This window comes from Antechinus flavipes, chromosome 2 (genome assembly GCF_016432865.1).
Source record: "Antechinus flavipes isolate AdamAnt ecotype Samford, QLD, Australia chromosome 2, AdamAnt_v2, whole genome shotgun sequence".
Taxonomy (NCBI): domain Eukaryota; kingdom Metazoa; phylum Chordata; class Mammalia; order Dasyuromorphia; family Dasyuridae; genus Antechinus; species Antechinus flavipes.
Window position 1 is genome coordinate 58,289,354 of NC_067399.1, and position 18,407 is coordinate 58,307,760.

General features: G+C 37.2%; 1 protein-coding gene across 3 annotated transcripts in view; it reads right to left on the bottom strand.

The window, feature by feature from the left end:
- Window positions 1-7,412: 7,412 nt before the first annotated feature.
- WFDC1 (WAP four-disulfide core domain 1) overlaps window positions 7,413-18,407 on the bottom strand; it is a 41,198-nt gene continuing 30,203 nt past the window's right edge. The window contains exons 4-6 of one of the 3 annotated variants that reach the window (XM_051974927.1): window positions 15,590-15,727; window positions 10,553-10,594; window positions 7,413-7,755 (exon numbers count right to left, since the gene is read on the bottom strand). In XM_051974927.1, the coding sequence (XP_051830887.1) occupies window positions 7,697-7,755; window positions 10,553-10,594; window positions 15,590-15,727 (239 nt within the window). In that variant the 3' untranslated portion in view covers window positions 7,413-7,696. Of the gene's footprint in view, window positions 7,756-10,552; window positions 10,595-15,589; window positions 15,731-18,407 lie in introns of all 3 variants that reach the window. The other 2 variants (XM_051974926.1, XM_051974928.1) reach the window with 2 other exon arrangements.

The window sequence follows — 18,407 nt, forward strand, 5'->3', positions numbered from 1 at the left end:
ATTACTTTTGTCTTTTTATCTAACAAATGTTTCATGTTTAAGAGTTAATGGTGTCATTGTGATAGATTTCTATAAATGGGAAGAACACTGATAGAGAAGAGAAGAATTTATAATTTTAATATAGAAATATAATTGCTTTAGACCAACATTATCCCTAAGAACCTGAGAGTATGTTACAACTAAATGGTAATAACTGTGGCCAAACCTTTCCAAATAAGAAAATTCCCCCTACTTATCATTTTGAATATAGGTTTGAGGGAGTAAGCCAGTTCATAAATAGAGAAAAGGGGAATATAGCTGTCATCTGAAATATTATACCCATAGTATAATGTGAAGGCTTGTCTGGTATTTATTGAAATACCTTTTGCATTGGTAGAGACTCACTGGAAAGATTCTCCATCCAATATGTACATTAGTGTCACAAGGATCCATTTGAGAGAAAACAAATTTTGAATTAAATTTGGATTAAAAATAAAAATTTTCCAGTGGATTTTCTTTTATAAATTGAACTATTTGCTGGGATATAACTTTATGTGAATATTTGTGCATTATTATCCTTTACAAGGTTATTGCAATAGTCTTCTTGGTATCTTCCATTCAATCAATCCTGTACTCTGCTATCAGTCTTTTTTTTTTTTTCTTTTTTTTTGAGAGGCAATTGGGGTTAAGTGATTTGTCCAGAGAAACACAGCTAGGAAGAAATAAGGATGAGACCAGTTTTGAACTCAGGGTCCTCCTCACTCCAGAACTGGTTTTCTATTCACTCTGCCATCTAGTTGCCCCATTAATCATTTTTTAAAAAATTACAAGCCTGACCTCCCTCTCTCACCCTTTCCCCCACTCAGTTAATTCTACCGGCTCTTTAACATGGCCAAGATCATATATAAAAGATTCTATTTGTCAATTGATGACTTTAAAAGTCTTGTCCCTTCCTGTCCTTCTTAGTCTTTATGCCCAGCATGATCTAACAACATAGGCTTTTCTGCTTTTACTTGCACATGACCAGCTATCCCTCGACTCCAGAGGCAGCTATGTATAATGGGTGGAGCACCAGGTCTGAAGTTCAAATATGGTCTCAGCTACCTACCAGCTGTGTGATCCTGGGTCAGCCATTCAATCCCATTTGCCTCAATTTCCTCATCTGTAAAATGAGTTAGAGAAGAAAACAGCAAACCAATTCAGTGTTTTTGCCAAGAAAACCCCAAATGTAGTCACAAGGAGTTGGATGCAATTGAATCTTATGCTTGATAAAATTTCCTTCCTCACTTCACCTACTAGCTCCTCTGACTTCCTTCAAGACTTATCTCTGTAGTCTAATAGATAAGATCTCCTGTAGAACATATTTGAGTTAAGTCTTTTATGTATCCTTAGCACTTAGCACAATGCCTGGTGTATACTAAGTACTTAATAAATATTTGTTGACTGACTGATCAACTATCTTTTCCTTTCTTCATATTCCCAACATAGCACAGTGCTTGGTGTATAGTAGACACTTACTAAATCTTTATCAACTAATGGAAGTGATTTGAAGTATCTTTTATTAAGAAAGGAATCTAATAATGATAAGAACCAAGTAGAATCTCCAAAGTACTGATAGAACCATACAGAGGATTTTATTTAATTAAGCGAATACTTCCTGATATAGGAATAAAGATATTTAGGATAATTTTAAAATGTTGAAGATATAGTAAAATGTGAATTATCAACTAAGAAATACAAGGGGAAAATATAAGAATCCTATCTATTTTCTGTAAACTGCCTGAAGATGTACAACATTCTAAAATAGGACTTTCAAAAAGTAATTGGAACTTAATTAACACAGCTTTCACAATGTAAAAGAAGACACTACATAGAGTTAAATGACAATTAATGAGAGAGTATCAGGAGATTATTAGAATTAAATTGGGAAGAAAAGCTATTTAAAATACTAGAAACAGCTCTAGATAAGGAGTCAGTGATCAAAGAAACAGTCTATTAGAATAAAGAAGCCAGGACTTAAGAAGGCAGAAGAGAAAATACTTAAGCCGGTATAGCTGAGAAGCTGACCAGGAGGTGCTGCTGTTGAGGCAGGGAGCTGATCTGATTGGAAGTGTGCTGTTTGAAAGATGACTGGAACTCTCTATGATGAATGAAGAGCTGATTGGAGGAAAAGATTCCTTGTTTTTCTTGAAAGAGGGGAAATCCCTGAAAGATTTATCTCATTTTACCATTTTCTGCATTCCATGGCTTGAGAGGGAAAAGCCTAGAGAGAGCAAAAACTTCAACTTTGTAAACCCCAGAGTTCCCCTTTTCATTCCTTCATATTCTAGCCAAAGGAGCAGACCTTGGAATCTCTGAAGACCTCAGACTTAAGGCTGTCATTAGCTAAAAAGCATAATGCTACTTTAGTGATTCAAAAATAGCAAAGAAATCCCTTCAGTTAGTAGGTTAATGGAGAAATGCATAAGAGGAATGGTCCCAATCAACTAGTGACACATGCACAGATTATTTCCTAAACAGACTCATTATCTAGTCATTAGATTTGGATTTGTGGATTTCCCTAGTCATGTATCTCCCTGTTAGGTTTTTGTAAGGTTTGTCTGCTTCTTTCTCCATCCCCCTGACACTATATTGAGTAGACTTGATTTTATCTTCTATTGTAATTTAAAAAAAATGATTATCCTTGCTTTATTTTCTCATTAGTAACTGTTTGTGACTGGATTAAATAAATGGGAGCCATGATTATGAGTGTAGACATATAACCCTCCATACCAGAACTACCCCCAAAACAACCCTTAAGAATGAATTGCAGCTGAAAAGTGGCCATAGTAGTTTCTCCTCCCCCAGAAAAAACCCAACAGGCTTTTGGGAGAATGAGCTAGTATAGAGAGTGTTCAAAGGGGAACAGAGAATGTCATGTGGGGCACCCCACTTGGGTAATCTGCTACCTACTTTATGGGGCTGCTTTAAGGGAAGCATTTTGCAAATCTTATTAAATTATAGGAATGCAAGTTTTTGTTAGATTACTGTTTCTTCAGGTGGAATGGTGTAGTTGAAAAACACCGGACTTGGTGCCAGGGGAATCTGGGCTCATGATATAATGGAAAGGGTAATGGAATTACAGAGGTGAGAAGTAGGGATTTGTCCCTTCCTTGTAGACCTTGAAGCTGAGGCTGGGCTGGATGAAACATGCTGGGTTTGATACAGTGAAGATTTCTTTTATGTTTGGGTTAAATGGTAGCTAAGGTCCCTTCCAATTATTTGTGAAACTGAGTGGGATTTGAGTGCCAGCTTTCCTTGTAGTTACTCCTTGTAGGGTTTGGAACAAGTCACTGGATGACCACCCATCAGACGCATTGTAAAGGGCAGGCTTGTTCAGGAATGGCTTGGACCAGGTGACTCTGTTATAGTTTAGACTTTTCATCAGATGTTAATCACTAACTAGAAGGGAAAAAATTCAATCTCCAAGTTCTGTTGATTTTTATTGAGATTTTAATTTAAGATACACAAAGAGACATTCTGATGCCCTAAGTAGATTCTTTTCCTTCAAGGTCATAGTTGAAAGTGTCAGGAGGCTTCATTTATTTTAAGTATTTGCTTGGTTGGAACACACACAGCCCTCACCTTCCTTCAGGATGTTGGGGAAGTGGGTTGATCAAATATTCTGCTAACTGAGAATCTCAATCCCTTTACTTTAAATGACCTCTGCTCTGTGACATAAGAGATGTCAGGGGAGGGGAAAGTTTAGTACCCAGGGTAACTCAATTAGAACTCCCTCAATTGCCCCATTGTTCTTTTTTTTTTTTTTTTTTGCTGAGGCAATTGGAGTTAAATGACTTGCCCAGAGTCATACAGCTAGTAAGTGTTAAGTGTCTGAGACTAGAATTGAACTCAAGTCCTCCTGACTTTAGGGCTGGTATTCTGTCCTGCACCATTGTTCTCATCTTCATCCGTCTCATCCAGATCACACAAAAACTTTTCCCATGGAATTATTCTAGAGTTTTATTGTTGAACCTTGCTTTAGTTTTACCAGAAACCAGATCTCTAGGTCATACACACACCACCATTTCCAAACCACACTGTCATACTTATGCTCCTACCCCTATCAATCAATCAATCAAACACTAAACATTTATTATCTCAATAATGCCTTCTATCAAAGAACTTACAGTCTAATGAGGAAGACAACACTCAAACAAACACAAAGAAAGCAGGCTTTGTACAGGAGAAATAATTAATGGAGGGAGGGTTTACAGGATTGGACGAGTCTTCCTGTAAAAGATGGGACTTGAGTTGGTACTTAAATAAAGTCAGGGAAATCAATAGATAGCACTGAAGAGACAGTATTCCAGAGGTGTCCCACATATCCATTTTCAGTACCCCTTTACCCCATTAAAAGCCTGAGGGCTTTCTTGTATTTATATTCTCAATGCCTGACAAATAGTTAGTGCTTAATAAATGCTCTACCATTGTTATCATCATCACTGGATTGCTATTCAACTGTCTTTTATTTGGATCTCCGTAGTATTTATTATGCAATATACTCCACTGTGCTTGACACAGTATAGGTAGTATGGTAAAAGGGAAATAGCAGTGCTCTGGCCATTAGGGTTGCTCAGTTCTAGCCCCAGCTCAGCTGAAAACCAGCCATGTAATTTTGGTGAAGTCACATTCCCCTTCTCCCCTCCTTCCCCCCAGCTTCTCTTTCCCCATCTGTAAGATGGAAGGGTTGAACAAGACACTTTCTGAGTTTTCTTCCTGTTCTGACATTTTATAGAGGAGGTGTATTTGGGAGAGTGTTGGATATGACATGACCCTTTAAAAAAATTTTTTTTGGCCAGGGTCCATAATATCTTATAAATGCCTTATTATGTCAAAACTCCAGAGAAAAGTTATTTGTTGTTGCTCATTCATTTTTCAGTTATATCTAATTCTTCATGATTCCTTTTGGGGATTTTCTTGACAAAGATACTAGAATGACTTGCCATTTCCTTCTCCAGACCATTTTATAGATGGAGAAACTAAGGCAAACAAGATCAGTGAAAAGTCATATTTGGAAGCTAACATAGGAACAGGTTATTGATCACTAGCTGAGTGAGAAGACTCAAGATGAGTAACAGGAGAAGCAGAGATACTCAGACAGAAAAAAGAAGACGGGAAAGAAGGTTGTTTGTTTCACCATCATGTTGGGAGTCAGCATTCAAAATGGCATGTAAGTATGTATGTAAACCGTATAATGTCCATAGGGAATACCTAGCCTGAATGACAAGTTTAGATATTCCAACAGGAAGGAAATGCTGTTCTTTGGGTGGGTGAGGGTGGAAGTGAAATTCATCATTTCCCCCAACAAAGTCTGAGCTTTCCTAAAATGCCTTTGCTGATGATATATCTATCCCTTAACTGGAATTCCTTCTTCTCTGTTTCCTATTTATTGAAATCCTATTCATCCTTCAGGCTCAAATCAATCTCCTCTCCCTGCCTCCTTTTCATGAATCCTTGCCTGACTTCTTCATCCCAAGTACTCTCTCTGTCTGTCCCGTTCCTTTGGCACTTGTCACATACTACTTTTTACTCTGTGGCATCTTTTCCCATGTTGGTTTCTTGAGTCCCCCAACCAGACTGCAAACTTGCCTTTTCAGGGAAGATGCTATTAAGTGTTAAGTGTCTGAGACTAGAATTGAATTCAAGTCCTCCTGACTTTAGGGCTGGTATTCTGTCCTGCACCATTGTTCTCATCTTCATCCGTCTCATCCAGATCACATAAAAACTTTTCCCATGGAATTATTCTAGAGTTTTATTGTTGGACCTTGCTTTAGTTTTACCAGAATTGCCTTTTCATGGCAATGATGAGCCTAACAGCTTGCCTCCTATATCTACTACATAGAAACATCAATTCAAGTGAGAAGACCATCTGGAGTGAAGGAAAGAAATCTGGATTCTGGAGTCAAAGGATCTAAGTTGAGTTCCTAACCCTGTCATTTGTCTTGTTTGTGACCTTGGAAGAAATATGACCTGGAACAAGGTTTCTTCCTGCAAAAAATTTTGGGACTAGTCTAATTATAAATCTTATAGTCTGATTCATTTTCTATTTTTCTCCTTGTCCCTCAGTCCAACTTTAGCCTCCCAACCTACCAGCATTCAATATTCCTTTAATCTGCACAAACTGTGAATGTAGAGGAGGCATAAAGAAAGAGAGAGGGTTGTGTGCAATGTGATCTTTTTTCTTCTTTTAATTTTTGGACAGTGTCTAAGTAGCTACAAGTTGGAAACTGGGTGTTCTCATCTATTTGGCTTTAGGGAAATCCAGTCTGGTGGAGTGTTTTCTTTATTTTGTCAGAGTAACAGCAAGATTTCAGTTAAGATTTCAACTCATATTGGGTACATGACTATGGTCATGTTATTTTCCCCTCTCTTGGTCTCAATAACTCAAGCACAAAATAAGAAAGTTGGACTAGCTGACCTTTAAGATCCTTTCCTGTTCTAATAATTTGTGGGATGGTGACTTTGCAATATGGCTTCCAAATATGAATCAAAGTCCAATTCATCATCTCTCATTTTGTGACATTAAGGGAGAATGGTTATCCAATCAGGAACAACATAGAGAAAAAGAAGACTTAGAGACATTTGTCCTTGGGATTTAGTTCCAAAACATAAAGAAATCATTTTTTTTCAAGAATCAACTCAAGTGCTCCCTTGTCTATTCTGCTTTCCTTGTCCACTCTTTGTCCCAAATGATTCATCCCATCTACACAATCTGAGTGTTTTCTTTTTATTATTCATATGAGAGAATGCCTGGTTTCAGGAGGAATTTTATTTGGAATGATATTTAAGGTCTCTTCCAATTTTAGATAATGTGATTGCAACATATGGAATATCTGTAACTCTTTTCCCCCATGAACTCCTTCAAGGAAATAATTTGGCTTAATGTAATGATCAATTCAGAGTCGGAGGGATTTGGGTTCAGATCTTGCCTGTATCACTTTACTATGATACCGTTGTTACTTACCTCTTTGGGTTTGAGTGTCGATATCTAGAAAATGATAAAGTTGGGCTAGATGGTCTCTACAATATTTTCCAATGCAAAATGGACAAAACAGTTTATGGACTATTAGAATTCAAGAGTTGGAACAACCTACGAAGATGTTCTAATTTAATCTCCCCCTTTTTATGAAAAGAAAAAAATTGAGATTCAGAATATTAATTGAACTTGTCCAAGGATTCAAACCAAGTCTTTTTATTCCAAATCCTGTGTGCTTTCCAAAAATTTCTATCAAATCTGTCTGTAGGAAGTCATCTATTCATTTAGGAATCTCTAAAATGATGACAGAATCCCTCTCATATTTCTCTACTGGACAACAAAAATATGAAATTCTCTTTCGCTGGTCAAAACCACCTTATGATGAAAATTCCTTCTTGGTATTAAAATTCATACCTTTTGATTTTAAAACAATTTTATTGATATCTTTGTTTTTATATCATCTACATTCCTCAATATGACTTTCCCTTCTTCCCCATAGAACCATTTCTCAGAATAAAGAATTTAAGAATGGAAAAAATATTCACCAAAACTAATCAACAGATGAATAAAGTTCAACATTGCACGAAGTGCTCTTTCCTCCTAGTTCCCCACTTCTACAAAGCAAGAAAGGTGTTGTATTCTCATGTCTCTTCTTTGCATGACTTCATTTGTCCACTCGTTTTCAATTTGTCTATTGGATTAATGCAAATTCTTCTGTCGTTCTTTTTCATAGCCGACCACATAATTGGAATTACTTGCTGTAAAATAAACCATAGCTGTATCAAAATAATTGCATCAACTTTCCCCTCTCTCCCTTCAGCTTCTCCTCAAAACAAATAAAATTTTAAATCTCTCCCTGCTACTTAGAGAACAATACAGTGGAAAGGGGCCTGGTTTTATATGTGAAAGATCTAGTTTTGAACAACAGTTCTAATATTAATTGTATGATACCAGGCAAGCCATGGTCTTTGTGCCTCAGTTTTGTCATCTGAAAAATGGGCACTTTGGTGTAATAATAATAATAATAATAATAGCCTAGCATTTAAAGATTTACAAAGCATTTTATATATATTAACCCCTTTGATCCACACAACATCCCATGATTTAGATATTATTATCCATATTTAACAGATGAATGGTAGATAGATTGGAGGAAAATCTAGATTCAAATAACACTTTTGATATAACCAAGGATAAATCATTTTAAAAAGATCTTTAAACCTCAGTTTTCTCATTCTAAAAATAATAGAATAATATCCATTCTACCTATAGTAGAATAAAACAGAATAATATCTAACAACCTACTCATGGTAGTTGTGAGGTCCAAATGAGAAAATGTATGTAAAGCATTTGCAAACTTCAAAATACCATATAAATATCAGATAATTATTTTATTATATTATATTTATTTTTGTTTTTTATAATAGCTTTTTATTTTTCAAAATACATGCACAGATAATTTTCAACATTCACCCTTGCAAAAACTTGTGTTCCATATTTTTCTCCCTTCTTCCCCTTTTCTCCCTCCCCTAGACAGCAAATAATCCAAAATAAGTTAAATATGTGCAATTCTTCTAATCATGTTTCCACATTTATCATGTTGCAAGGAAATCAGAGCAAAAAGGGAAAAAATGAGAGAGAAAAACCCAAGCAAACAAACAACAATAACAACAAAGATGAAAACGCTATGTTGGGATCCACATGCAGTCCCCATAGTCCTCTCTCTGGATGCAGATGACTCCCGTCATCATAAGTAAATTAGAATTGGTTTGAATTACTTCATGAAAAGAGCCAAATCCATCAGATAATTATTATTACTAACTTCATGGGTTTAGTTGTGAGAAAATTCCTTTTATAAATTATAAAATGCTACAAATTATGAGCTATTTTTATTATTATCACCAAAACAACTCCTATTCTTGGCCTTCAATGCCCAAATTAAAGCTCTCCAAAGAGGACTTATAGAAAGGCCTGAATGAGAATTACTCATGGTAAGAAGACAAGGGGAGATTTTGATCTGCATGGAGTAAAGAATGCTCACAGTGAAGAATTTAAATAGATACTAGGCTCTAAGTTCTGTGAGAGAAGGGACTGTCTTGTGTCCCAACACAATGCCTGAAGGAAGGAAGGATAAATGGAGAGAAGGAAGAAAAGAAGGCAGAAAGGAAGGACGGAAGGAGAGAAGGAAGGAAGGAGGGAGGGAAGGAAAGAAGGAAGAATGAAAAGGAAGGAAGGAAGGAAGCAAGGAAGGAAGGAGAGAAGAAAAGAAGGCAGAAAGGAAGGAAGGAGAAGAAAAGAAGGCAGAAAGGAAGGAAGGAAGGAGAGAAAAAAGGAAGGAAAGAAGGAAGGAAGGAAGAAGAGAAGAAAAGAGGGCAGAAAGGAAGGAAGGAGAGAGAAAAGGAAGGAAGAAGAAAAGGAAGGAAGAAAACTGAAGGAAGGAAAGGAGAGAGGGAAGTAAGGAGGATGAAGAAATGAATGAAGATTTTCTAGAAGACACAAATGTAAACAGAAAGGCACTGTGATTTGAAAACAAGAGCAATGGACTAGGTGGGAGGAAACTTGAATTTTAGTCTTGATTTTGCCATTCATTAACTATGAGAATTGAGGTGAGTGATCTTTATATATCAAGGGAAGTAGACTAGATTACCTCTAAGATTCCTGTCCTCTTTCACACTTAATTAACACTATGGGGTTTAATTTAATCTCAGAATTTTTTAAAGTTATGTGTTTTCATTTCATTCTAGTAGTACAAATTCACACAGACCTTCCATTAATCTTAAGAAAATTGGATATTTAAAATTAGCTTCCAAAAACAGATTAGCAGGTGAATTTTCACATTTTAAAAGGTTTCTTCCTTCCATAACAGGAAAAGAGAAGAGCAAGGAGAGAGGAAGAAAGGAAGATGAGAAGGATAGTGACAAAGAGAAGAGTCAGTGAGTTGATAAAAACATATATTAAGCTCCTGTTATAAGCCAGGTATTGTACTAAGCGTCAGGAGACATAAAAAAATACAAAGGTGGTCCTCAGATGACAGACTAATGCTATTTTCTGGATAGTAATTAAATACTTGCCAACATAGCAGGACTTTTAAGATTATATCTAACTGGTATTGGCTTTCAGAGCCCAGGGTCATTCCCATGTCATAATGGGATATTAGAGGAGGATTTTTGTAGCAAGTTGGGAGCGTATAATACCACTAATAATAAATAATGACATATATTTACATAGTGATTAAATAGCAATATACATTATTCTGGTTGATTCTTAAAACAACTCAGTGAGAGAGCTTTTTAAAGTATTGCCACCACTTTCTAAATGAAAAAACAAAAGGTTCAAAGAAATTTGGTGATTGACCAAGGACCAAAGCTAGTAAGAGACAGAGTTGGGACTCAAGCCCAGATTGTTTTTTTTTTTTTTTTTTTTAATTTCAAGTACCTTTTTTTTTTTCACTTTGGCAATTGTCATTTCATTCTTTAACCAAGAAAAGGCACTCTGACTTCTTTCATGTACTCACAACACAGGAATAAATAAAAGAAGGACACACTCTTATCTTACCTACAACTTCCTTGTAAATTTTAGGTTTAAGGTTTTGTCCATCTGGAAAATCAATAAGAAAGACTTCCAGTTAGAAAGGTAACTTGAAAGAAACCTAGCTCCCCAGTAAAAACCCCAGCAAAGATCTAAAAAGGGCACAGATGGGATAAAGATAAAGAAGAACAAAGAGAAACAACAATAAAGTCCGCTGTGCAGTCTAGGGATACACAAATATGGCCAAAAGCCTGCAGGCACTTGGAGAAGGGGGGTTGTGGGGGTGGGAATGGGGAACCAGCTTAGGTGCTGGTGAACAGCGCCTGAGGCTACATGCATTGGGGAAGGAAGGGTGTGGGGAGATGACGCGAAGCTAGGACAATTTCCCATAAACAGGATCTTAAGTCAGTGGTATCTTGGTCCTGGTCTCTTGGAACAGTAGTGTTGGTGGGGGAAGAACCAGCAGATCATTGTACAGGGGGTCGAGGCTAAGAATATGTCTTGGATCACTCATTTCTATAAGCAGGAAACAGGGAAATTTCGGCAACCAGGCACATGGCCCAGGAGACCTTCCAGGAAGTCTGAGATCAATACAATCTCTGCCATCATATTGTAGCTTATCAGGATCATAGCAAGGGATTAAGCCCATTTCAGATGACAGATTGTGCAAGGAAAGGTATTTATATATATATATATATATATATATATATATATATATATATATATGTCTGCATAAAATTGTGGGGAAAATCCAATCAGTAATGGATTTATCCATCAAAGTAGGTTGAATTAGAAAGCACAATTGAGCCATATATTGTTTAAGAAAACACAACTGAAATATAAGATTAGAATGAGCAACATTTAAATATTCTGTTGAAGTAGAATTCATTTTGTTCCATTTGAGTTTTTAAAAAAGAGCAGCAATCATGTTCTCAAATTAGGCAACAGTAAAAATAGAAATGCTTCAAAGAGGGAACTATATTATGTTTTAAGAGACCACAGGTAATGAAATAATATCAATTATACACACATACATATATATATGTATGTATATGTTATACACACACTGCATAGCACATAAAAGCTCATTGAATTATTGGGAGAAATAGCAAAACTATAACAGTTGGGGACTGCCCTTTCATGTCTAGACAATTCTAGCAAAAAGTAAAACAAGAAATATGTTAAGGATCTGAAAGAGTTTTTAAAAAGTTAGATATGATAGAATTGGGGAAAAGGAAGACGGAAGGGGAGGGAATGAGCATTTATTAAAGACCTATTAAGTACTAGACACTGACAAGTACTTCATTAATAAAATCTCATTTGATTCTTATAACAACCCTGGGAGGTAGGTATTATTTTTCATTTTACAGTTGAGGAAATGAGACAAGGTTTAATGACTGAGATCATAAAACTAGTAAATATTTGAGGCTAGATTTGGACTCGAATGTTCCTGATTCTAGGTATAGTACTCTATCCACTGTGCCATTTATTTGTCTCTAACCAAAGAAATAAACCTTTTGTTAAAAAGAAATATACACATTTTTCAGTAGCATGTGGCACTTTGACAAAAATTGGCTGTGTGTTAGGTCAGATTTGGCAAACTATGATTTGACAGCCAAATATGATAAGGTTCCTGAGATTCATACCTCCCTATGAGCCTCAATTAAATAAACCACGTTTATATATTCATGTCCTACAGGGCAAAATGCATGTCGTACACACAGAGAGAACAAAGAAAAGAATAATGAATACCATGAAATAACTTTCAAAAGAGAGCAGAAGGAAGTTCAGAAGGGAGCACAAATAATTAGGGAAGTGTTGACACTACAATGTTAAATTCAATATATACTTAAATTCTTAACTTTCAGTTCCTTATGCAATAGTCTTTTTTTTTCTGTATATATAGGATTCTAGGGCTTAGAGCCATAAAGGAATTTAGAAATTGTCCAGTTTAACATCAACATTATCATCATCAATAATTATTCACATTTCTATAGCACATTTCATTTTACTAAGTTGTTATTGTTTATCCTTCACTCTTAGAGATCAATGACTTCAATGAAGGGATGCCATGACATACAAATGAAGTGGATTTGGATTTGATTTTGAGGAGGTATTTAGACAAAGACACCAACTCACTTTCTTATCTGGAGCCAGCTGAATCCAGTGGCCAGATATAAATCAGGATGATTGAAGATGGCCCTGGATATAGAGGGAGACCTTTATCTTTTTAAGCTAAGATGCTCAACAGGTCTCAGTTTGACTGAGGCAACTGTTCATTCAGTGACTTAAGCAAAGTAAGAAAGAAATGAAGTAAAAAATAGTTTCTCCCCCAAAAATCTCTTTAATGTCTACCAAAAGAGAAGCAAATTGGATTTTCTTATTTGCTTCTGCATTTTTTCTGTTTTGATATGCTGCTTTGGTTGAATATATATGAAGAAATTCTGGTTTCATACAGATATGTTGCGTGTTGTCCATCCCCTGACAGAGAAGTGATGGGCAGAAGGTACAGAAAGAAAATTATATTTTTGGACATCGCTACTGTGTGGCCTGATTATGTTCATTTGTTACAATATTATTGTCTTTTTTTCCCTTTTCTTTCTCTTGGTTTTTAGTTGAGGAAGAGATATTTGAGGGAGAAAGGGATTAGTAATAGTGATTTTTTTATTAAAAAAGAGAACCACAAAAATATTTTAATGCACATTTCTGTGCATTAGAATAGAAGGAAATTAAAAAGGATGTATACAAGCAAGACAGTTTTGAAAGTTATGCGTTTTAAAAACAGCTGGTAGAAATTGATTCACGGTTTCAGTTTAAATGTTGATACTATGTTGTATGTGTGAAAATGCTCTTTTTGGTGTTTAACTTCAGAAATTTAAAAAGAACCCCCTCCAAATTACCAATTATTTCCTAGAAGTTAAACCATTCTTCTTGACCTTCTGCAGTATTTGAGGCTGTGGACCACCATCTCCTCCTGAGTTTTCTCTCCTCTCTGGATTTTTGTACACTATTCTTTCTTAATTCTTCTACTAAGAATTGCCTACTCCAGTCAATTATTCCCATTTTGGGTGAAGTTGCCTGGCAGATAGATGAGCTTCAGGCTTTTTTTTTTCTTTTTAATATCAGATGGTTGAGCTACTTCCTTCTCCCCACAGGATACGCTGTCCCTGTCAGTCCAACTATTAGTCAGCAGGATGGGGAGAAGGAAGACAGGACAAATGCCTCCAGCCCTGGAGATAATTTGGCGTACAGAAAGAATAAACAAGTAGAAATTAGACAGTGAAGTCCCTATAGATTATGTTTGAAGATTACTATTATTTCCCACAACATTTAACACTCAGCTAGAGTACATAGTAAGTATGCATTTAATGCTTATTCATTTTGTGATCGTCTCATAGAACCAAGGAAACAAAAGCAAGACTGAAGTTTTTAAAGATTAGAATATTTGAATATGATTTCAGTGGGCTTGTATGCAATTTTTAAAGATTCTTGATTTCTGAGGTATTATGCATGATCTGTTCATGGAATTATAGGGGAGAGAGTGATTAAGTTGGGAAATCTTGAATTTAAGTTCTTCCTTAGACATATCTAGCTGACTAATTGTGTAACCTTGAAAAAGTCACTAAATTATTTTCGACTTAATTTCCTCATTTGTAAAAAAATTATCTACTTCACAGTGTTGCTTTGAGAATCATATATAGATGGAAACATATATACACATATATATGCATATAGCATTTTGAACCCTTAAGCTATTATTAATTATTACCAATAATATTGTTAATGGTTATTAATAATGAATAAAAATTCATTGTTAATGATAAGAAGATTAAATGATCTGTATTAGAAAATGCAAGTAATAGAAAAGTCTCATTCATCTAGAAAGGGCTTCCATAACATTGATGATAAGAGTTGGAAGGAATCTTCTAGGTCATCTAGATCAAACCTCTCATTTTATAGAGGAGGAAACTGAGACCCAGACACATGAAATGACCTTTCCAATGTCACACAGCAAGTGAGTGGCAGAGCAGGCACTAGAATCCATGTTACTCAACCCTGGTCCTGCCTCAGAGAGCTTACAGTCTTCTATGGCTGATGGGATGGGGTCTGTATTCATACATGAAACAATTGAAAAACCGGTACTTGATCTTTGACTAAGATCTAAAGGAGTTCAGGAGTGTGGGAGCAGAATTAAAGAATCAGGAAACTCTTCACAGGAAAGGTAGAACCTTAAATCCTTTGATGCTGTGAGTAAAACAGTGAAGGATGGAAATTTACAAGAAACAAAGGTGGAAGGCAGCGAGGTGTTAAAGTGCAGAGAGCATCAGTCCTGAATCAGGAAGACCTGATCTCAGACACTTACTAGCTATGTGATCCTGGGCAAGTCATTTAACTCCATTACCTAAGGAAGGAAGAAAACAAAGAAGGAAGGAAAGAAGAAAAAGGGAAGGAAGAAAGGAAGGAAGGAAGGAAGGAAGGAAGGAAGGAGGAAGGAAGGAAGGAAGGAAGGAAGAGAAAGAGGAGAGAGACAGAGATAGAGACAGAGAAAGAAGAGAAGAAAGAAGAGAAGATACAGAGATGGAGAGAGGAAGGAGAGAGAGAAGGAAGGAAGGAAGAAAGAAGGGAGGGAGGAAGGAAGGAAGAAATTAAGTAAGAAAAAAGAGAGAGAAGAGGAGAGAGACAGAGACACAAAGAGAGAAAGAGACACAAAAAGAGACAGAGACAGAGAAAAAAGAGAAGATACAGAGATGGAGAGAGGAAGGAGAGAGAGAAGGAAGGAAGGAAAGAAGGAAGGGAGGGAGGAAGGAAGGAAGAAATTAAGTAAGAAAAAAGAGAGAGAAGAGGAGAGAGACAGAGACACAAAGAGAGAAAGAGACACAAAAAGAGACAGAGACAGAGAAAAAAGAGAAGAAAGGAGAGGAGAGAGGGAGAAAGGGAGAGGAAGGTAGTGAGAGAGAAGGAAGGAAGGAAGGATGGAAGGAAGGAAGGAAGGAAGGAAGGAAGGATGGAAGGAAGGAAAGAAAGAAGGGAGGGAAGGAAAGAGGGAGGGAGGGAAGAACTGACCAGAAGCCTTCCGTTGCTTGATGCACTGCCCTCTGTTGGGGATGCCTTCTGCAGAGTTGCCAGGGTTTATAATGTGGCACTCGTAGCCTGTGGGGCAGTGGAGAGGTTCTGCCCCATCCTCAGTGGTACTACAGGCCTCTGCTGGAAGAGACACAGAGAAAAGTCCTGTCTTATTATACAATGTAAGATGCTGGTGAGCTCAGCCATCTTGCCCCTTTCTACTGAGCTTGCTCCACCTAAATCAGTAGATCACTCAGGCTCCCACAGATGTCACACAAGATGGACAGGGCACTCTAGGCCAGAAGTAAGACCCATTTTTTGGATCCTGAACCCCTTGGTGAAACCTATGGACCCCATCTCAGAATCATGGTTAAATGCATAAAAGGAAATACATTGGATGGCCAGGGAAGCCAATTCTACTGAAATACAGTTCTCAAAATCTACTTTTAGTTCATAGACATCAAGCTAAGGACCAAATGATTTCTTTCTTTCTTCCTTCCTTCCTTCCTTCCTTCCTTCCTTCCTTCCTTCCTTCCTTCCTTCCTTCCTTCCTTCCTTCCTTCCTTCCTTCTTTCTTTCTTTCTTCCTTCCTTTCTTTCTTTCTTTCTTTCTTTCTTTCTTTCTTTCTTTCTTTCTTTCTTTCTTTCTTTCTTTCCTGAGGCAGTTGGGGTTAAATGGCTTGCTCAGGGTCACACAATTAGGACGTGTTAAGTGTCTGAGAGCAGATTTGAACACAGGTCCTCCTGACTTCAGGATTGGCTCTATCCACTGTGTCATCTAGCTGCCCATGATCTTTAGTCCAACCCACACTTAAACAAAACTTCCTGCTACAACATTCCCAACAAGGGAATATTCTGCTTCCACTTGAAAACCTCCAGAGATGAGGAACTCATTATCCACCAAGGCAATACATTTCACTTTTAGATAGCACTAAATGTTAGGAAGTTTTGCCTTATAAAGAAGGTGAATGCCCTTTTTGGTATCCCTTGCTTAGCCCGGTGCCTGGTATATAACTGATGCTTAATAAATGCTTGTTGACTAAATGAATTGCTAAGGTGGGAAACTGCACTATTAGAGCTTCAGTCCTCTGGCTTGAAGATTTTGAAAGTTTCTCTGGCTCTCCTCCCCCAAGAATTTTTCCCCTTTGAGTCTTTTATCACCCATTGAGACCTCTGAGGAATGAATTTATCCATTATTGTCCAGAGAATGGCTTCTGAGAAGGCGCCGGAATAAGGGGAGAGTGAGACTGGGAACTTTGCCCAGCTCTGTCTCACGTAAAGCCAGTTCGCTGGGCTTTCAAGTGAAGGGATGTCACTCCTGTGATTTCATCGGTCCTCTTCAAGAATGAAGGATAAGCAATAACAACAACTGCTAATGACACTTCCATTTATGTATGCAGCGCTTACTGTGTGCCAGGCGCTGAGCTGAGCTCTTTATAATTACAATCTCTGTTGGTCCTAAACAACCCTGGGAGGTCGGTGTGATTGTGATCCTAATTTTACAGATAAGGAAACTGAGGCAAAGTGAGACTTGCCCATGGTCACATAGCTAATCAGTATCTGAGGTCAGATTTGAATTTAGGTTTTCCTGCCTCCAGGTTCTACCAGAGGATATTGACCCCCCGTATAAATGAAGGAAGAAGGGGAAATGAGAGAGAATTCTCAAAATCATAGAATGTCAAGGATATAAATTAACAGAGAAGGAAAAGGACCTGAGAACATAACATGTCAGTCAGAATCAGAAATGATCTTAGTGAAGGTACAATGTACCCATTCTACAGATGGTGAAACTGGAGGAAATAAAGAAAAACTTTTTCCTCTGAATATTCTTCATCTTGGAGAAAAAATCCCAAGTTAAAACACCCCAAAGTGAAGAGAAACGTTTCTCTCCTTAAGAGGAAGGTCTGGTGTGTGTATCTTGTATCAGCTATGTTTAATAGATTTCCATATGAGTTCAAGAAGCTCACATGAGGACCAAAAGAGGGCATCAGACGACTACCTTCTCTCTTCCCTGTTCTTCCATTCATTCTCTCTGCAGTGTCTGGGTGAAAGCAGCCTGATATGGAGGTGCAGCCCAGGACTTTTTGTTTTTAAAATTTTAAAACAATTTCTTTCTCCCTACTGGCTGCCTCCCTCGGTCCTGCTATCAGCCACCAGGGTGGGGAGGAGGACAAGAACCTCCCCCTACCCACCTCACTAGAGATGGTTTGAGGTACACGATGTAATCCAATGCAATTTTCAAACACTGTCCATTCCTAATATTCAGGTCAAGTAAACCAGAAAAATAAAGACTCAGTGGAGGCTAGCTTAGACTGGAAACTAGGACCGGGGCTGGAGCCAGGAATATTGGCAACAAATTTACATTTAGTTTAGGAGGTTGGAGAGATACAGAGAACAATTTGACCAAGGATCTAGTTGTGTTGGAATAGGAGCATCCTGTTCCCCAAAGGCGGTTAGGTAGTACAGTAGTCTGGGGTCAGGAAGACCTGAGTTCAAATAGGATTTTACTTATAATTAGTAATTACTAATTAATGTAATTAGTAATATTAATAATAGTATATGCTACATATAGTATATAATACTAATAATTAGCAATTATTAGTGTGACTTATTGATTCATATCCAATGCTTACTTACTAGCTGGATGATCCTGGCAAGACATCTAACCTCTGTTTGCCTCAGTTTCCTTAACTGTAAAAAAAAACCCTATAAATTGATGGCTCCAATAAGAAATGCTTCTTTGCTGACTGGGCTCCAGAATCATTTCTAGGAGCACCTCCAAGGTCCCCCTCAGCCTCCTCACAAGAAGGAGAAAAACT